Consider the following 18,439-nt stretch of genomic DNA (forward strand, 5'->3'; position numbering starts at 1 on the left):
CATATCTTTTATTCATTGCGCATGCGATGGGGGAGAAGAGTCTTTCCAGTTAAGTAAAATAGCTGGTCTGGCCAGCAGTAATGAAACGTTTAATGCTCTGTGTCTGAAGTTGGGCAACTTCAGATTCTGGTAAGCATCAAACATAGCACAGAGTACCTCTGGTTCAATGTGATGCTGCAGGACTTCAGGCATTGTATGAAAAACAGAGTTCCAAAAGTTGGCCAATGAAGGTGTTAGGGAATAAATATATATATATATATATATTCTTATTGTTTATTTTCTGATTATATTGTTTTAAAGGCCTGTATAAAGCAAGGCCAGCTTCGACTCACAAACCAAGTGCTCAGCCAGACTGAAAAACAGGAAGTCTAGTGCAGAGCTGCAGAGGCATATTAATAAGAACAGGAATATGCAGACAGAAAAAAGCGGAACTAAGCCACACACACACACATCATGTCAGGCCAGAAGAAGTTGTTTTGTTTGAAACTATGTGTAACACCTATATGATACACATTTTTGGCTTCTAAGGCTAGAGCTCTGCAAATGGCTTTGAGCTGTGCACGTCTCTCTCTTCTGGAAGATGAATAAATAAATAATTATAAATACTTTGACCAACTGAGTCGTGTTCTCTCTGTCCAGTAAAAGAATAAAAGAACAAGATTTAATAAAGGACAGGACCAGTACATATGAAGTACTGTCAGGAGAGGATATTGTACAATGTGATCAGCTATATGAAATGTATCTTTTATTTTATCATTAAGCACATGTCTATGTGACTTTTCACCTAGTAACTTGTGTGATGAACCTATGCAGCTATTAACCGCTTCCTGTCTTACAAGAACATGCAAATGTAGAGAAGGGGAAAAACCCGCTGCTCTGAATGACGTTGTTACCTTTGTACGCACACACAGACACACACGCACACACACACACACAGAAATATCTTGTATAAATAAAGGACGCAGACAGTCAATAGCCGCAGATCCTGCGTTAATGGCTGCCCTCGCGAGCGAAAGAACTGCAGTTGTTTGTGTTTTCTAACTCAGGTGTCTCAGCTGAACAAAGAACGGCAGGGTGATTTAAATAAATCCCCTGTCATTTAAATTGGTCCTTCGAGCCTAGCGATGGAAACAACAGACACGTTTCTATGACTCCAATAAGGTCTGACTTCTGCATCCTGACGTCGTGGGTAAACCAGCACCGAAGTCTGTCGACAGCCCTCTCCAGGTAGAGGTGAGAGTCCTGGACGTAAATTCGCATCCAGGCCAGTCCTGGTCCACGGCGCTGGGATCCAGATGACCTGAACAACCAGCAAAAGACGACTGAGGGTGAGAAAACACTTTTTTGGTTTTAAACCGCCGGAAGGGTTTAGAAGAATGCGCAAAATAGGTTAGAAGTAGCCGGAATTACTTTGGAATACGCGTAAAATAGGTTAGAAGTAGCCGGAATTACTTCGAAAAAACATGTGAAATAGGTTGAGTTCGCCGGAAGGAACTAAGTTTAGGTTGGTTTTAGAAGTAGCCGTCAAATACTTCGTGACAAATAAGGTTTAAGTTCGCCACAAGGAACTGTGTTTAGAGTGGTTTTAGAAGTGACCGTGAATTACTTCGTGACAAATTAGCGCGCAAATGTCTATCTGTGTGTATGTATATGTGTTTTGGGAGTAAGTTGATTTTACAGCACAATACGTTGCTGAACTACTTCCATTGTTTTCTGTTTTTTTATTGTTTTCTTTGCTGAGGCTCACGTACTGGCGACAAAAGGGGAAAGGTTGAGGTTTGTCTCATAAAACTGACACCGCTCCGGGAATAGCCCAGAGTAGAAGGGCGTGTCAGCCACCACCCTGAAGTCTAGCGCGCCAGTGACGGCCCAGCAAAATCTTTGAGAATGGAGAATAAACAAGCAAAATTAACACCTGATGAGAAATGTTTAGAAAAACAACAAACCAGAGTAGGACTAATCCAAAAGAAAGACAGAGGAATGCTTAGTGGAACAGCAAGAGGTAGAGGTAGACCTATACACACACCAAAAAGTGGCTTTAGCACTGCATGCTGGAGGTGTGGAAAAGAGGGACATTTTGTACGTGACTGTAAGAAACAAAGAAGCAGTTCAGACTAGGAAGAACATAATAATCCCTCATCAAGTAAAAGATTAGAGATCAAAGTTTAAAAAGGGCTGGATACAGACCCAACTGAATACACATAAATACAAGAGGAATGCATAGTGGAATAAACAAAACGTTAAATTAAATTAGAGCTTATCTCTACTATATTCAAACTAATAATAGGAAGGATAACAACCTGTAAATTGGTACTAACAAATGAAACAAAATTGGGTAGATAACCATGCCCAGAATGAATAGAATGAATGAAAGCAGATAATTCACACAAAACATATTAAATAAAATAGAGAAATGCATAAGGTATATTAAGGCTGTGTCATTGTTCAGCCAGGGAAAGAGTGTGAAAAAGCAAATGTCTCCAGCTTGGGAAGGTGTGAAACTACAGGTCACACAGGCACAAGATGGATACATAATAAAATATAAAATAATAAACTATTGTATATTAGTAGTATAGTAGTATATTGTAATATACTAATAAATATTGTGATATACTACTGCTGTTATAAAAACAAAACAAAACAATAATAATATTAATAATGACATACTATTAATAAGAAGAGGCACCTCAGTCAGTTATGATGTGAGGTGGATAATTGTTAAAAGTAGTCTGATTCAAGCTTAAGGTTTGCTCAAACTCAGTACAATGATATATGAGATGAAGAAAATAAGGAAAATACCTAATCTAATCAAGTGCATAGAGACACTTGACCTGGTTGTAAACCTGTCATCCTAGATGAGACATTGTTGAAATGAAGAGCAATCCTATACTAACGACTAATAAGCCAAACCCTGTATACAACAGCTAAAGCTACAGGTTTGAGAAGCTGAATTAAATATGTGGACATTACCAAGCTGATGAGCAAGTTACACATTTTTTTTTTTTATTTGTTTTTTAGAGCAGAAGCTGCATATTAAAGCTCACACATGCAGCTGTCTGTGAGCTCAGTTTTTTTCTTTCACACTTCCGCTTTGTTTCTGGCAGCAGCTTTTTCTTTTTCTTTTTGTGTCCTGACTTATGTGTGTAAAGCCTTGATGCCATAGGCAATTTGTTTTTGTTTGTTTGTTTTGTTGGTTTGAAAAACAAATTTGTGATCATACTTGTGGATCACAGTGACATATAATGATTAGGCATATGATTTATTAATGCCTAGTTTTAGAGCTGTGAGCTACGAGCTGTAAGCAATGCAAAGTTTTTTCCTAACTTAAAAGTTTGAAATATGTAAGATGTGTGAGTTCTTTGAAAAAATAGAAATGACCTATAATGCCTTAAGTCAAAATGTAGTGTTGCATCTACTGGAAAGCCAGTACAACATGGAAATCTTCTGAAAACACTATTAGAAGTGATTACATTGCCAAAACAGTTAGCATTGTGTAAATGTGCTGCACATCAGGCAAGATGGCGGATACCGAGACCAAGGAGGAAGCACCTACGCTTGGTTGTTCCGTGGGTGAGGGTGGCAAGTGCGTTTTGGGCCCCCGTGGAGTAAGCCTCTATCTGATCAACTTTAGGGCAGCCAGGTGTAGGTGTGATGGACCTATGTGCAACAATGTGAAGGGGAATCCTCCTGGTTACCTTGACTACAAAAGCTCACCCTTACAGGATCCCAGCTGATGCCAACAGCAGCCGAGCCACGAGGCAGACAGAGAAGATGGACGTACGACAACTTACACCTAATGGACATGACACAAGATCACATCCATCCTTGGATGAAAAATGCCTGATACAGATATGTGTTTAACAATACCACAGAGAAAGACTGTTATGTCTGCTCGCACATGCCGAGCATATTAACACAACCATGTACGGGAAACACCCTGGAATAAGTGCACTAATTTTGATCTCCGACCACATCTTCAGAATGACTTTTGTAAAGTGCACAACATCATCATTGTCAACCAGGAAGAAACGCTCAACTTCAACACTCAGACCACATGACTCAATTTGGGAAACCGACATACCGGAAGAATTCAAACTCTGGACAACTGGACAAAAGGTACTCAACCCACCTTTCCTGTGGGCAGGAGTTGGAAAACGTGCTCTCAGAAGTGAGATACTGGACTATAGATTCGGCTTGTTTCTCAAAGCATCCTGCAAGGTCAACGAGGGACAAAGCCAAGAAACAGACGCTCTCAGAATTGCTGTAATGCAACATCGTGTAGCACTGCACATGATCCTGGCTGAGAAAGGAGGATTGTGTGTCTTATTCAATACCAAATGCTGCACTTACATACCAGATAATGTACATTCTTCAGACATGACTTCAGATTTTAAAGAGACTGTTGATTGTCGTTGGATTTTTCCTGATTATATTTTTTATTCTTCTTTATTTGAGTTATAATTTCACAGATGATAAGGTTATCATTCACAGCATACGCAGATGTACTGAAATCAATGAAGATCATGAAGACTTCTTTTCCTATTTGATAGATGAAGATGAAGTGTAACTAATGATGCAGTAACTGAGAATGTGAAAGACAAGTAGTTACTCACTGATGAATTGTACATTTCATTTCGTGATCAACAGGAGGGAATGTCAGGAGAGGATATTGTACAATGTGATCAGCTATATGAAATGTATCTTTTATTTTATCATTAAGCACATGTCTATGTGACTTTTCACCTAGTAACTTGTGTGATGAACCTATGCAGCTATTAACCGCTTCCTGTCTTACAAGAACATGCAAATGTAGAGAAGGGGAAAACCCCGCTGCTCTGAATGACGTTATTACCTTTGTACGCACACACAGACACACACGCACACACATACACACACGCACACACACACAGAAATATTTTGTATAAATAAAGGACGCAGACAGTCAATAGCCGCAGATCCTGCGTTAATGGCTGCCCTCGCGAGCGAAAGAACTGCAGTTGTTTGTGTTTTCTAACTCAGGTGTCTCAGCTGAACAAAGAACGGCAGGGTGATTTAAAGAAATCCCCTGTCAAGTACATACTGATATATTGTGAACTTGGCCAAGGATAGAGTCCCACAGTTCATCCATGATATGAAAGTTAAGGTCCTGTTCCCATTTAGATTTGATGGCAGCTACTGAAGGACATTGTAAGTTGGAAATTAAATTGGCTGATATTATGCCCCTGGAGGTTGGATTGATGATTAAAAAAATCATCTACTGGATTATCTAGAGGTTTTAGGGGGAATTGTGCTGATATAGTCTGCACGTAGTGTCTGACCTGCAAAAAATGAAAAAACTGAGCTGCAGCACTGCCAAATTTGGTAGATAATTGAGAAAAACTTGCAAATTGTCCTTCTACATGTAAGTCTGCAAAAGATTTTAGACCCTTTCTGTGCCAGATGTTGAAAACACTATCTGTCATTGAAGGAACAAATAGGTGGTTTGCTGCAATTGGGCTTTGAAGTGAGAAAGCCACTTCAGAGTTAAATAAAACACTAAGTAAACTAAGACTAAACACTTCACACCGGCAGATAAAAAGAATGTGGTTTCTGAGTAAATAAATACTGCACGAATATAAAGAGTTATATTCATGTATTTTTTGTATGGAGTCTCCCAGCCCATGCATGCAATGTTGCTAAACTGCAGAGCTCCTTCACTGATAGACTGCTGCATCCTAAATGCCCGAAGGAGTGTTTCCACAGGTCCTTCCTCCCTGCAGCTGTCAGAATTAAAATCAAAACTGCTCCGTACAAACATAGATGTTTACATCAGTGCTATAATTTGCACTATTCAACCAAACAACTACAACTGTTATAACTTGCATACTATTTTTCTCAATTAATATATATATATAAAGACCTGTACTTTAATCTTAATAACTGTACAGTACTCTGTTTACGTAACTATTGTCCATGATGTAAGTGTTTTCTTCAAAAATGTTTCAGTGCTGTTTGTATATGTGCTTTTCCTCTGCTGCTGTTACAACCAAATTTCCCCTTGTGGGACAAGTAAAGGATTATTCTGTTCTATTCATATATATTTATATAGAGAAATAGCATAGTTTCATTTAGCCAGAGTGTCAGACTTCTTTTTTTTCTACACTTAAAGACAAGAAACTAATTTTTAATTTAATTTTAATTTTTCTGCCTTAACACCTAAAACAAAGCAGACCACAAAGCTCTCAGCTGGCTCTGAAATTATCATCATTAAGTTTGCATGATGAGAACCAGCTCACAAGTAACAATTATTCTCACTCAGACAACTTATCAAAGAAAGAGTTAGACAAAATGCATAAAAACTCAGCACATGACACAGAGGACAACGGCCACCAAAATAACCCAGGAAGGAAGACACAACTCAAGGTGCTGTTCTTCTTTGTTCTCTTTGCACTTTAGAATAAACTTGTGCTTCATCTGCATTAGTAAATCATACGCCTAATTACTATGTGCTACTGTGATCCACAGGTATGATCACAAATTTATTTATTTATTTATCTACTTTTCAACCCAAGAAAACAAACAAACAAACAAAACATATTGCTGTTGTTGAACGCTACCTCAAGAGACAACACAGGTGTAATAGATGACATAGTCATAGCTCAATATATATAGAAAATACTTTTATGAAGCGGTTTCTGTATAGAATCAGCAGTAAATTGATTTAATTTTCTATCTTGACCATTACTGGAAATCATTAATCTGGTTTATTGCCCTATTCTTTTGAGGTATTCAGACAGTGTTAACTTGCATACACTGTTTTGTAGATCACTTTTATTATTATGCTACAAACATAAAGCATTTCACCTTCAGACTGAGTGCTAAAAATAAATATAGGTTATCAAAGATAATTGTAAGTAACTCATGATTTATTTTGTCATGCAAAAGGAAAAAAATCAGCTGGTCAACATCACATATCAGCTTGGTGAGTGAACCCAGGTTTACCTTAACTACCTTAACTGTTCACCTGAAAGTGTTGGCAATGGTAACAGCTGATTCACAGTCACATTGATCAGTGCACCAGAAACTGACTGGATGATTTTGCATATGGACAGTAAACTATAATACCACAAAGTTATGAATGTTTTACATGCATGAGTCAGGATGCAAATAAAGCTGCTGCTACAGACAAATCAGTGAGAGAGAGAAAAAAACTGTACTGTAGTTTAGTGTTAAAAAATGCTCACAGACAGCTGCATGCTTGAGCTAAATAGGCTATAGTAGCTCTGTTTCCCTTCCTCTGATGTGTTCTCATGCAGTTCCTGCTCTGAAAATTAAAAACGTCCATGTCTCTGTGTAACTGCTTAGAAGTGATGATAGATTTAATTCAACTTCGACATTTTCCATCCAGTTACTTTAGCTGTTGTACACAGGGTTTAGCATATTAGTTGTTTGTATAGGTTTACTCTATATTTCAACAATGTCTCATCTAGAACAGCAGGTTTTCAAGCAGGTCAAGTGCCTCTATGCACTTAATTAGTTTAGATATTTTACTTATTTGCTTCATCTCATATGTCATTTTACCTAATTTGAGCTACCATAAGCTTGATGCAGACTACTTTTAACAATTATCCACCTTACGTCATAACCGACTAAGGTGCCTCTTCATATTATTATCATTTCGTTATTAAACTGCACAACAAAACAAGACAAGACAGAGCTCTTTGTCTTTGTGGCTTGCGAGGGAAGTCAGCCCAGGCCTTCACCTGTCCTTAGCCAACTTCGACTGATTCCTTCGCTACAGCCCTTTTTATTGTCACATACATGAATATGCAATTACAAATACATGTGACATTCTTAAGCAGGCATATCTGAACAACATCAGTGTCTGTATTCTGTGTGTGTGTGTGTGTGTCCAACCATACTATACATAGACATACAACCTGTCAATGAACGTAAACTGTGTGTATGCAGAAAAGCAGAAGTAAGCGAGAGTATGTATGCCGTATCCGAGAGAGGGTTCGATCTACCCCCGCATGGGCAGCAGCCTCATGGATCTTCCGCCACACCTCATGGCACCTGGAACTAGGACACACAACTTGATAACGAATCTCCTGGGTATATTCGTCCAACACTTTACGGCACAGTATTTCGTCTTTAATAAAAAGTCTTTTTTGTTGCTGCAGGAGTCATCGCACACCATGTGACAATGTCTGACGTTCTAACTTTGTGGGCGCGACCTGGGTTTCCAGAAGTTGTTTTACCACTTGAATATCCGGATCACGAGCTTGTGCTTCTGCCCAGTCACTCCTTTCTACCTCACAGGTCAGTTCAATGGCTGCTGAAGTGACTCCACGCTCTGATCCAGTCCCCTCCAGGTGTTCTGCTGGGACAGTGGGGAATCGGGAAAGGGCATCAGCATTAATATTGCTCTTACCCGAACGATACTAGATCTCATAGTCGAAAGAGGCCAGCTGGGCAACCCAACGTTGTTCTACTGCGCCCAAGCGAGCAGTCTGTAAATGGGCCACAGGGTTATTATCAGTATACACAGTGAATCGTGCACCAGTCAGATAGTCTTTAAACTTTTCGGTGACTGCCCACTTTAGGGCTAACAGCTCCAACTTGAAAGAGCTATAGTTGGCGTCATTCTGTTCCGTGTGGTGTAAGCTTCTGCTGGCGTACGCTATTACCCTTTCTTGGCCCTCTTGAACCTGGGCCAGAACGGCTCCTAGCCCACGACCACTGGCATCAGTATACACAATAAATGGAAGAGAGTAATCGGCGTATGCTAAAACAGGTCCTTGCGTTAAAGCTGCTTTGAGGATCCTCAAAGGCCGTTTGACATTCTGGGGACCACTGCACCTTGCGACGGTCTGTTTTCTTGTTCACAGGGACCCCTGTCAGTAATGCAGTTAAAGGACGTGCGATTTTAGCAAAACCGGACACAAAACGTCTGTAGTAGCCAGCCAGGCCCAGAAAAGATCTTACTTGTCTGATGGTATCAGGGACCGGCCAATCCATAACTGCAGAAATTTTATCAGGGTCTGGTCTTACACCACACTTATCCACTACATGCCCCAGAAATTTCACCTTCTGTTGCAGGAACTTGCACTTGTTCGGCTGTAGCTTCAACCCATGGCGCCACAGCCTCTGAAACACTTCATCTAGATGCTGTAAATGAGACGAAAAGTCAGGTGAATAAATGATAATGTCATCTAAGTACACCAACAAATACTCTGCAATCTGTCCACTCAAACAGTGCTGCATCAGCCGTTGGAACGTAGCGGGTGCATTGCACAAACCAAACGGCATCCGCTCAAACTCAAACAACCCGACTAGGGTAGTAAAAGCAGTCTTTTCCCTGTCTGTCGGGTCCATTTGGACCTGCCAGTATCCACTGGCTAAGTCCAGCATGGAAAACCACTGCGCTCGGGTGAGGCTTGTCAACGTCTCTTCTATTCGTGGCAGAGGGAAAGCATCCTTATGTGTCACCGCATTCAATTTTCTGTAATCCACACAGAACCTCCAGGTGCCATCTTTTTTTTTTCACCAAAACAATGGGTGCAGCCCACGGGCTACAGCTTTCCCGGATAACTCCCTTTTCCATCATATCTGCCAAGAGGCTCCTCATTTCTTTATACATTGCAGGGGGCAAAGGACGATACCTCTCTCTAATGGGAGCTGCATCACCTGTGGGGATACAATGATGCACCAGGTCAGTCCTCCCAAAATCTTCGTCATCTTTAGAGAACACCTTCTCCCATTTAAGCAATAAAGCACGCAGCTCGCCCTGTTGCAGTTCAGACAGATCAGGTCTTTCAATCAGTTTACTCATCTCCTCAGGTAATCTCTCCTCCTCCGTGGGGGCGCCACTGTCGACCAGAGCCACCTCCACCACACCATCCGTCCCAAGGGACAGGCTCAGGTCCTGTGAGCCATGTACATCAGCTTCATCCACGCAGGATAGCTTTCCCAGTTTCTGGTAGGGACCTATAAAAAGAGGATAGGGATGTGGGTTACAAATCCTCACTGGCACTCTCCCGGCCTTTACCATGACGAGGGTTCTCGCCACCCCCACATCAGGGGTTTCAGGCAGTGCCTCCACCAGGGCACAATAATCCGTTCCTTGCGGACCCGTCTGGGCTCGGCCCCACACCATTATTTCACTCCTTGGGGGAATTTTAATTTTGCATCGGCCAGCTAGTCGTACATACCCCACCATTCCGTCCTCCACTGTACTTGCTTCTATCAGTCTGCAGGTTGCGAAGGCACTCCTCCAGGCCTGTTGATTCGCTAATTGCTGTGGGACAGGAGCAGTCTTTTCCGGCCACTTAAATACATTCCAACAGGCAGTCACAACATTCATACCAACAATCAGTGGGTGCGTGCAATGGTCATCTTTTACCACCACAACTCCGCGTCCAGGAACCTTAACACCTTCTATTTCCATGTCCAGGACAGCATAGGTGGTATAGGGAATTTCCAGACCATTGGCGGCTCTCAGCTTAAAGGCAGTTTGAGTTTTCTCAAGCTTAGCCTGGGAAAAATGCTCATTAAACAAACTCTCTTGTATCAAAGTCACTTGTGATCCTGTATCTAACAAGCCTTGAAGCTCCACCCCCTCGATCACCATCTTCACTGTTGGACACTGCCCAGTGAATGTTTCTGTGGCCCTTAATTCCTTAGGTGAACCAAAAGCCCCCGCCCCTCGGACCTCAGCAGCAGGGTCATCTAGTTTAAACTAGGCTGAGAAGACATGGAGGTCTGGCAAAACCTAGCTATATGTCCTGCTTGTTTACACCTCCGACAAATGGGCCGACCTTGGGCATCCCAGCTAACATTTGGTCGTCGTGGTCCTCTCCTAAACTGAGGCGCAGGCGGTGGAGTAGCTACAACTGGCTGAGTGAGGCCTCTAATTTCCTTTACTAGCTCTTGTGCCAGTCCCTTCATTTGTAACTTGACATCCTCCAGTATCTCCTGCTTTAACACCTGTTTCCAATCTTCTCGCTGTTCAACCTTAAGAGGAACATGCGACTTGTTGATAGACAGGCAAGTTACTTCAGACTGGGGCTGTACATGTTTTGAATCTAACAGCAGTGCCTCCTGGCGTATGGCAGCGAAATCTTGATTGGGTTACGTCGCACATAGGCCTTCAATGCCTGACTTAGGGCCCTCCTGCAATCCTAGCAACAATTGATCTCGCAGGGCTGCATCAGAGGGGACATTATATCATGTTTTCGCAACCTACAGTATAATTCTCTCAACCGCAAAATAAATGAAGATACAGTTTCACTTGGGTTCTGAGTGCAACTAAAAAACTGTGATCTAAGAACTGGGGTGGGGACAAGATCACCATATAAAGAGTCTAAAAAAGAAAAGATTTTTTGTACTTGGTCTCTTTCACTGGTTTCAAGGACACTGACCTGACGTTTAGCCTCACCTGCTAGCGCTCCCAACACAATAGCAACTTTCTTCACTTCAGGCAAATCCTGTGATCCCAGTAGCCCCCGCATCTGCTCCTTCCAATCCTGATATTGAACATCCTGATCAGGCCCTTTAAATTTCGGCAGCCACGGGGCTCCGGGATATACAGGCATCATCATCTTTGCTATTCCCCTGACTAACCCAAGTGCTCTTAACTCCGTATCCTATGTCGACAACGCCGTTCAGTTCAGTGAGAGACTGAGATTACCAAAAAGCACCACTGACCGACACAGGAAATCATTCCTGCTCGTGGCCATCTCCCTGTACAACTCCTCCATGTAACACACTGTAAACACTGCAATAGTTACAGCCTTTTTACACACGCTCTTTTCTACTCTGGAATATTCTTGTCAATTTTCTTGATATTTATAATCCCCTCTGTTAATCCTTGATATTTATAATTGAGTGATCTGTATATATTAGTGATATTAATTAAATGTGTAAAATCTGCAACATAATGTATTGTTTGGAGTTTAGTCTGTTACTGTTATTTTTACCATTTCTTCTTGGAGCAACTGTAACCCACATAATTTTCTTAGGGATTAATAAAGTATTCTGAATATGATTCTGATTGTTTCAGGACACATGACCTGCCATTATCCAATGACACATCTGCTTACCTGTATTTTTTCTTCATTTCTTCTCCTTTTATCTTTTTTTTTTCTAAACTGATGGCTTTGAACTTTTCTTGTCCATCTTCCATTGGTGTTTATTTTGCACACCCATCCCCCAACAAGAGAATCACCACAACATAACCTAACAGACCTACAACTTACTGCACACATAGGGTTTTGTCTTCTTTTGGGATTTCGGACAACCCAGGAAAAATCACACAGGATGTGTGTGTGTGTGTGTGTCTTTAGGACAGGTTGTGTGTGAGACTTCAACACAGCAGCAAGCAGGCGCACCGAGGACCCTCGCGCTGACTTTTGCGTATATGTGTATGATAGAATTTAGAAAACACATCGGTGCAAATTATAAGCCTGTGTCATAATGTCTTCTGTTTTTGTGTTTTTTGGTTTGTTTTTATTTAGTTGTTTTTTTTGCGAGCTGGTTATCAGATGGCTCCAGAAGCCAGATAATCCCCCGCCCTTCTCTGTTGGTCTCCACCCTGTGCAGCAAGCAGTAGGCGCACCTCGCAAATGGAGGGCGCGCTTACTCCCCGCAAATGGGCAATAGAAAACCGATGCCTATGCAATCCCCAAAATGCTCTATAACTCTTGTAATGGCTACAGATCCTAAAGTGTGAAACTAAGTTATTTACTTAAATGTATTCATCTGAAAAATACTGACAGGATGTGTTCAGATTTGCCTCACCGGTTCAACTGAAGGACTAAAAGGTTCCGCAGAGGTTTCATGCACCAGAAAACTTAAAAGGACAGGGCCAGAGCAAACTATGATAACAAAATAAGGATTTTCTGCGACAACGAGGTTCTCAGGTAGGAAGTATTCACTTTTTTTGATTAAGTCAGGAAAAGTTCAAAATGACTATCATCAAGATCAAGAACAAGAACTTTATTAACATAAATACTGTGAAACAGTGGTTACGCCGAGCAAGCATGTCATGATTTGCACCACTTTGGAGTATAACTAATTTACATTACACATTGTTTTTACCTTACAGAATGTTTCATTTCTTAATTTTTTTAAAAATGCGTTTAACTTTCAAGTAATGCAAATTCCTGTTATCTTACTGTACATGTTGCCTAAATCTATTTTTAATGTTTTTAAACTATTTTTAAAAATTAAAGTTTTATGTTGGCTCTTGTTCTAAACTCCAGATTTTTACATTTTCCCAAGTTTAAGATGTTAAACTGAAAGTCATACTAAAAGAAAAAACACATAACATGGAAGAAAAAAAAATGTGGATTAAAATGAATCCACTGAGTTTTACGATGTTAAACGACAGAGATTTCCAAACATATAGTGTTGCTTGGCATTTGAGTCCAACATCTGATTATTTTGTTCTAAAGTTCCAAAAAGAAGTAGCGTTTCACATGAAAAAAAAAAAAGTGTGTCTGTGTATGTTTTCCTTACTCACATCATCTCTTGGTTCCAGGTGCAGTAATGGATGGACTGATTTGCATACCTTCATGAAAGGAACAAACATTAATCATTTTTATTTTGTTGTTTCACAGGTGTCTGACAGACATTTTTAGCAGCTCTCACAAGCTTTACTATTATTGTATTTGAGATTTTCTACTTACTATAAATAATGCGATATTTAAAACGAGGCTGCTGGCTACAATTATTCAAGTTCAGTGCTGTACTGGGATCACTATGGATACTTTTCCTACTTAGTCAACTAAAAACAGGCAAAAGTCCTGCCTACATCCTCAAGTATCAATGGCTAGTTTATACCGATGAAGATGAGAGCCCAGAGAAAGTTTGCAACTGCTCAGCAATCCTGCAGGGAGAGAAGGAGGCATTGCTGCAAGCCAAATTACTGACCATCACCAAAGACTTCCAGAAGGTTATTCAGATCCCTGATGAGTATTATATTAATGCAACCCAAGACTGCAGGTTTGTTGCTCTAAATGGGAGCCTTCAGTAACTCTTTAACTCTTAGTCATGATTTTAATATATGGACTTTTAAAAACAACATTATTTCTTCAAAACTGTGAATTTACAGGAAATTCCAAAAAAGTAGGAAATACATAACATTCCCGTTAAACAAGGAAGAAGAGGACTTTCCTCTGGCTTACTCTATGGTTGTCCATCACAAGGTATGTATTTTGTATAATCAAATTTTACTGCAAATCTTAGCAGTAGATCTAAATAGTGCTTACATTTGGAATGTTTACATTTTAAATTTCAAAATTTTCTACACACAGACACACACACACACACACACACACATGCATATATATAGATATATATATGATGGCATGCAAAAGATTTCCTATTTTGTGTGGTTATCACACGTAAATGTTTCAGATCCATCTTCCGCTTATCCTTATCAGGCTCACAGCGGGGCTGGAGCTAATCCCAGCTACCATAGGGCAAGACCATCAAACAAATTTAAATATTCGTCAAAAATAACACAAGTAAAAAAAAAAATGCTGTTTCTAAATTAAGGTGTTTATTATGAAGGGGAAATACAGTCCAAACCTACATGGCTCTGTGTGAAAAATTGATTGCTCCACCTCCCTGTATTACCATTAATTAACGTGGTGTATCACATCTTAGGAAAGCTGGTTTCAGCTTAAATTTACTCTTTACAAAATACACCAAGCGCAGTGATGACTCATCCAGGAGGTCACAAAAGACCCCAGAACAACATCCAAAGAACTGCAGGCCTCACTTGCCTGAGCTAAGGTCAGTGTTCATGACTCCACCATAAGGAAAAGACTGGGTAAAAATGGCCTGCATGGCAGAGTTTCAAGACGAAAATGACTGCTGAGCCAAAGGAACATAAAGGTTCATTTCAGTGTTGCCAGAAAACATATATATATATATATATATATGTATATATGTGTATGTATCAATCATTCTTCTCCACTAAGTCATTAGTACAGTACAGTTCCAGCAAAAACATTTTACAAAGAGAACTACATTATTTTTATCCATAGGTGCAGAACTTTGAGCGACTACTGCGAGCTATTTACACACCTCAAAATATTTATTGTGGACATGTGGACAAAAAAGCACAGGCCTCAGTCTTTGCTGCCATCAAAGCCATTACTTCCTGTTTCTCAAATGTGTTCATGGTCAGCAAAGCTATGAATGTGGTCTACGCTGGCTGGACACGTGTCCAGGCTGACCTTAACTGCATGGCTGATCTCTATAATACCAGTACAACATGGAAATACTTCATCAACCTCTGTGGTCAAGATTTCCCTCTAAAAACTAACTTGGAAATTGTGCAAGCTTTGCGTGCACTAAAAGGAGGTAACAGTTTGGAGTCAGAGGAAATGCCTGAAGGAAAGAAGGGAAGAGTGTCTAATGCTCACCAAGTAGTTGATGGAAAAGTCCAGGTACTTCATTTGGAGATTTTTTACATTGTATCATGTAGGTATTAATCAATTCACCTTGCTATTGTAAAAAGCTTCAATTCCACTTACTCACCATCATATTAACTTTTCAATTGTCCCAGCCAATAGGAAAAACAAAGGATCCAGCTCCCTTCAATCTGCCCATACTATCAGGAAATGCCTATATTGTGGTCAACCGAGGTTACGTTCGCAGTGTGTTCGCAGACAAGCGAATACAGGCCCTCATTGAGTGGGCCAAAGACACCTACAGTCCTGATGAGTTTCTGTGGGCAACAATACAACGAATACCTGGTGTTCCCGGCTCAACATGGCCCAACCGTAAATTCGACATGACAGACATGAATGCAATTGCCCGGATGGTCAAGTGGCAGTGGCACGAGGGGTCGGAGGGTTCCCTGCAAGCAGTATACCCAGAATGTAAAGGCCACCATGTCAAATCAGTATGTGTGTATGGTGCTGGAGACCTGCAGTGGTTGATTGAACAGCATCACCTTTTTGCGAATAAGTTTGATGCAGACAGAGATCCCATTGCTATCTACTGCTTGGAGAAATATCTGAGACACAAGGCACTGACTGATTTAGTTTAGGTGGAGTCATCATCTATTACTAAAGATAATTCCAATAGACACTTAACTATAAACACATTCTTTCAATGTTTATTTTAAATTAAATTGCTATCATCATAATTAATAATATTAATAATATTAAAATGATTTAGGTTTTGGCTGTAATTATGTAGAGGACAAAATACACAGGGAACTTGCAGGGAAGTTGATTGCAGTCTATGTAGAAAGAAAAATCTGGGTAAATGATCTAATTTCCAGAAGAACTTCAACTCTAAACCTAAAGCCAAACCTACATCAGTATATCAATATGACCAAAAATACTCTGAACTATGTGCCCCTGTAGCTTGCATAGATATAAACATAAAATATATGCAGTTTTGAGGCGTTCTCTTAAATTAAATTAAATTTTATTTACATGGCCCTTAAATCACCACAACAGTTACCAATATTAGAGACACAACTCCAACAACTAGGCGACCCCCTATTAGCAAGCACTTGGCAGCACTGGGAAGGAAAAATAGCAGGAAGAAATAGAAACAGGCTCAGGGAGTGTCTGTCTGCACTTCCTCCCATTGTACAAAAATAAAGCCAAAATCTCTTCTTTGTGGGAGCTGCTATGTTGCACTTTTGGAACCAGAGCCTGCGCAAGAGTAACTTGAGGGGGAGTGGCTGTGTCACGCTCATTCCCTGGACATCATTGGTGTGTCACAGTAATTTCAAACTAAAAACATGAAACTTCTGCTACAGTTCAACTCTGCTACTTTATTCTCACAGGGACAGAAAGTGTGACAGCCTTGTAAAAACTTGATATAAAGACTTACTGGGGTGCTAAATGAGATGAGAAACCTTGCTGTAAAAAACTATTTCAAAACCAGGTTGGCTGTTCTGTTTTACGTCTGTGTGGGCAAAGTTTTTTGTGTATGTGAACAGCAGACAGGATTTAATACATGTTGAAGCAGTAATGGAAATAACATGCTGAATTCATGTTTTCTACTATTTTAGGACTACACGTATAAAGATAAATACTTGATGTATGCTGTCTGTTGTTTACCTACTGTGTCATAATTTGATTTGGAAATACTTCAATAAATGTTTTTAACCTAGATTACATCTCCTGTGGGGTTGCTGTGGCGTCCTGGCTGTCTTACAAAAGTGTATGGAAATAAACACTGTCTAGAACATTCACATTCATTCCTCTAATTTGTTTTTGATTAAAGTATGGATAATGGTAATAGAAGTCTATCAATATAAAACAAACAAACAACAAAAACAAAACAAACAAAAACACTTGTCAGTATTATTTTAGTAAGTGATTAAACAAATCCAATGAGATATGAGATGTTTATTTTAAAACTGTTGCAATGTTTTCATAATAGCAGATTGAGGGAACAGTTGAGTTGGAGCCAGGCCTGGGGAGGGTGCCTCAGGGCTACAATATTGTGTGATCAGGGGTGGTACCTCTGGATTGGCAGACCGGGGTGGTGGTTCCCATCTTTAAGAAGGCACACCCCACTTTTCAGTTATTTATTTGTAAAAAATGTTTGGAATCATGTATGATTTTCGTTCCACTTCTCACGTGTACACCACTTTGTATTGGTCTTTCACGTGGAATTCCAATAAAATTGATTCATGTTTGTGGCTGTAATGTGACAAAATGTGGAAAAGTTCAAGGGGGCCGAATACTTTTGCAAGCCACTGTATATTAACGTGTCCTGGAGAAACTCCACCCCCTCCTGATCACTAATTGCACACACCTGGGAGTTCACAGAGGCCAATAAGAGGGCCTGGCAGGACAGAGAGCAAGAGAGATGGCAAAGTAGCTGGCGGCAAGCGGCAGCGACAGACAGGTCGGAGGACATTCTCAGTGGAGCTCAACTGGCGGCGACAACAGGCTTGGAGGCGCTGGCGAGTGGGCTGCAGAGAGGCAACTGGGAATATTCTGCAGCGGTGGACTTTTTATAGTAACATTTTGTATTGCTCTTTTATTCTATTTTAATAATTGTTGTCCCTGGCCAGGGTATTTTATTGTGTTTTATATGCGAGATAAATTATTTATTTATTTTTAAACGTAATTTTAAAATTTCCTATTGTTTCTGGCTCCGCTACTGCTCTTCCTGTTTAAGAAGGGTTCCCCTTTTTAAAGTAGAGCCTGTGCTAAACCATGCTTTTTAACAATTACAGATGGTTTATTCCAAGATCGCCAACAGGATCGCTCATTGTTGTCATCGTGAGAACTAATTAAAATAAAGGCAATTACATTTAGAAACATCGCTGTATCTTAAACATAAAAATATAATGCTACTTTAGCTTGTCTCACATATTCAGTGAAATGAAATAACTTAAACCATCATGTGACATGGTCTGCAATAGCACTGTTATCAAAATAAACCCAGCAAATAAAAGTGTAGAAACATA

The 18,439-nt window shown here is 40.2% G+C and overlaps 1 protein-coding gene across 3 annotated transcripts; it reads left to right on the plus strand.

The window, feature by feature from the left end:
- Nucleotides 1–12,587: 12,587 nt before the first annotated feature.
- LOC116313061 (beta-1,3-galactosyl-O-glycosyl-glycoprotein beta-1,6-N-acetylglucosaminyltransferase-like) lies at nucleotides 12,588–17,129 on the plus strand. 3 transcript variants are annotated; one of them, XM_039610606.1, is made up of 5 exons: nucleotides 12,588–12,902; nucleotides 13,523–13,986; nucleotides 14,096–14,189; nucleotides 15,036–15,440; nucleotides 15,560–17,129. In XM_039610606.1, exons 2-5 carry the CDS (start codon nucleotides 13,679–13,681, stop codon nucleotides 16,043–16,045), a joined length of 1,293 nt encoding a protein of 430 aa, XP_039466540.1. In that variant the 5' UTR covers nucleotides 12,588–12,902; nucleotides 13,523–13,678; the 3' UTR covers nucleotides 16,046–17,129. The 3 variants fall into 3 exon arrangements, with proteins under 3 accessions (XP_039466540.1, XP_039466541.1, XP_039466542.1); XM_039610607.1 differs by having other exon boundaries at nucleotides 13,602–13,986; XM_039610608.1 differs by lacking the exon at nucleotides 15,036–15,440 and having other exon boundaries at nucleotides 12,588–13,986.
- The last annotated feature ends 1,310 nt before the right edge of the window (nucleotides 17,130–18,439 follow it).

This window comes from Oreochromis aureus, linkage group 4 (assembly GCF_013358895.1).
Source record: "Oreochromis aureus strain Israel breed Guangdong linkage group 4, ZZ_aureus, whole genome shotgun sequence".
In the NCBI taxonomy this organism is placed as follows: Eukaryota; Metazoa; Chordata; class Actinopteri; order Cichliformes; family Cichlidae; genus Oreochromis; species Oreochromis aureus.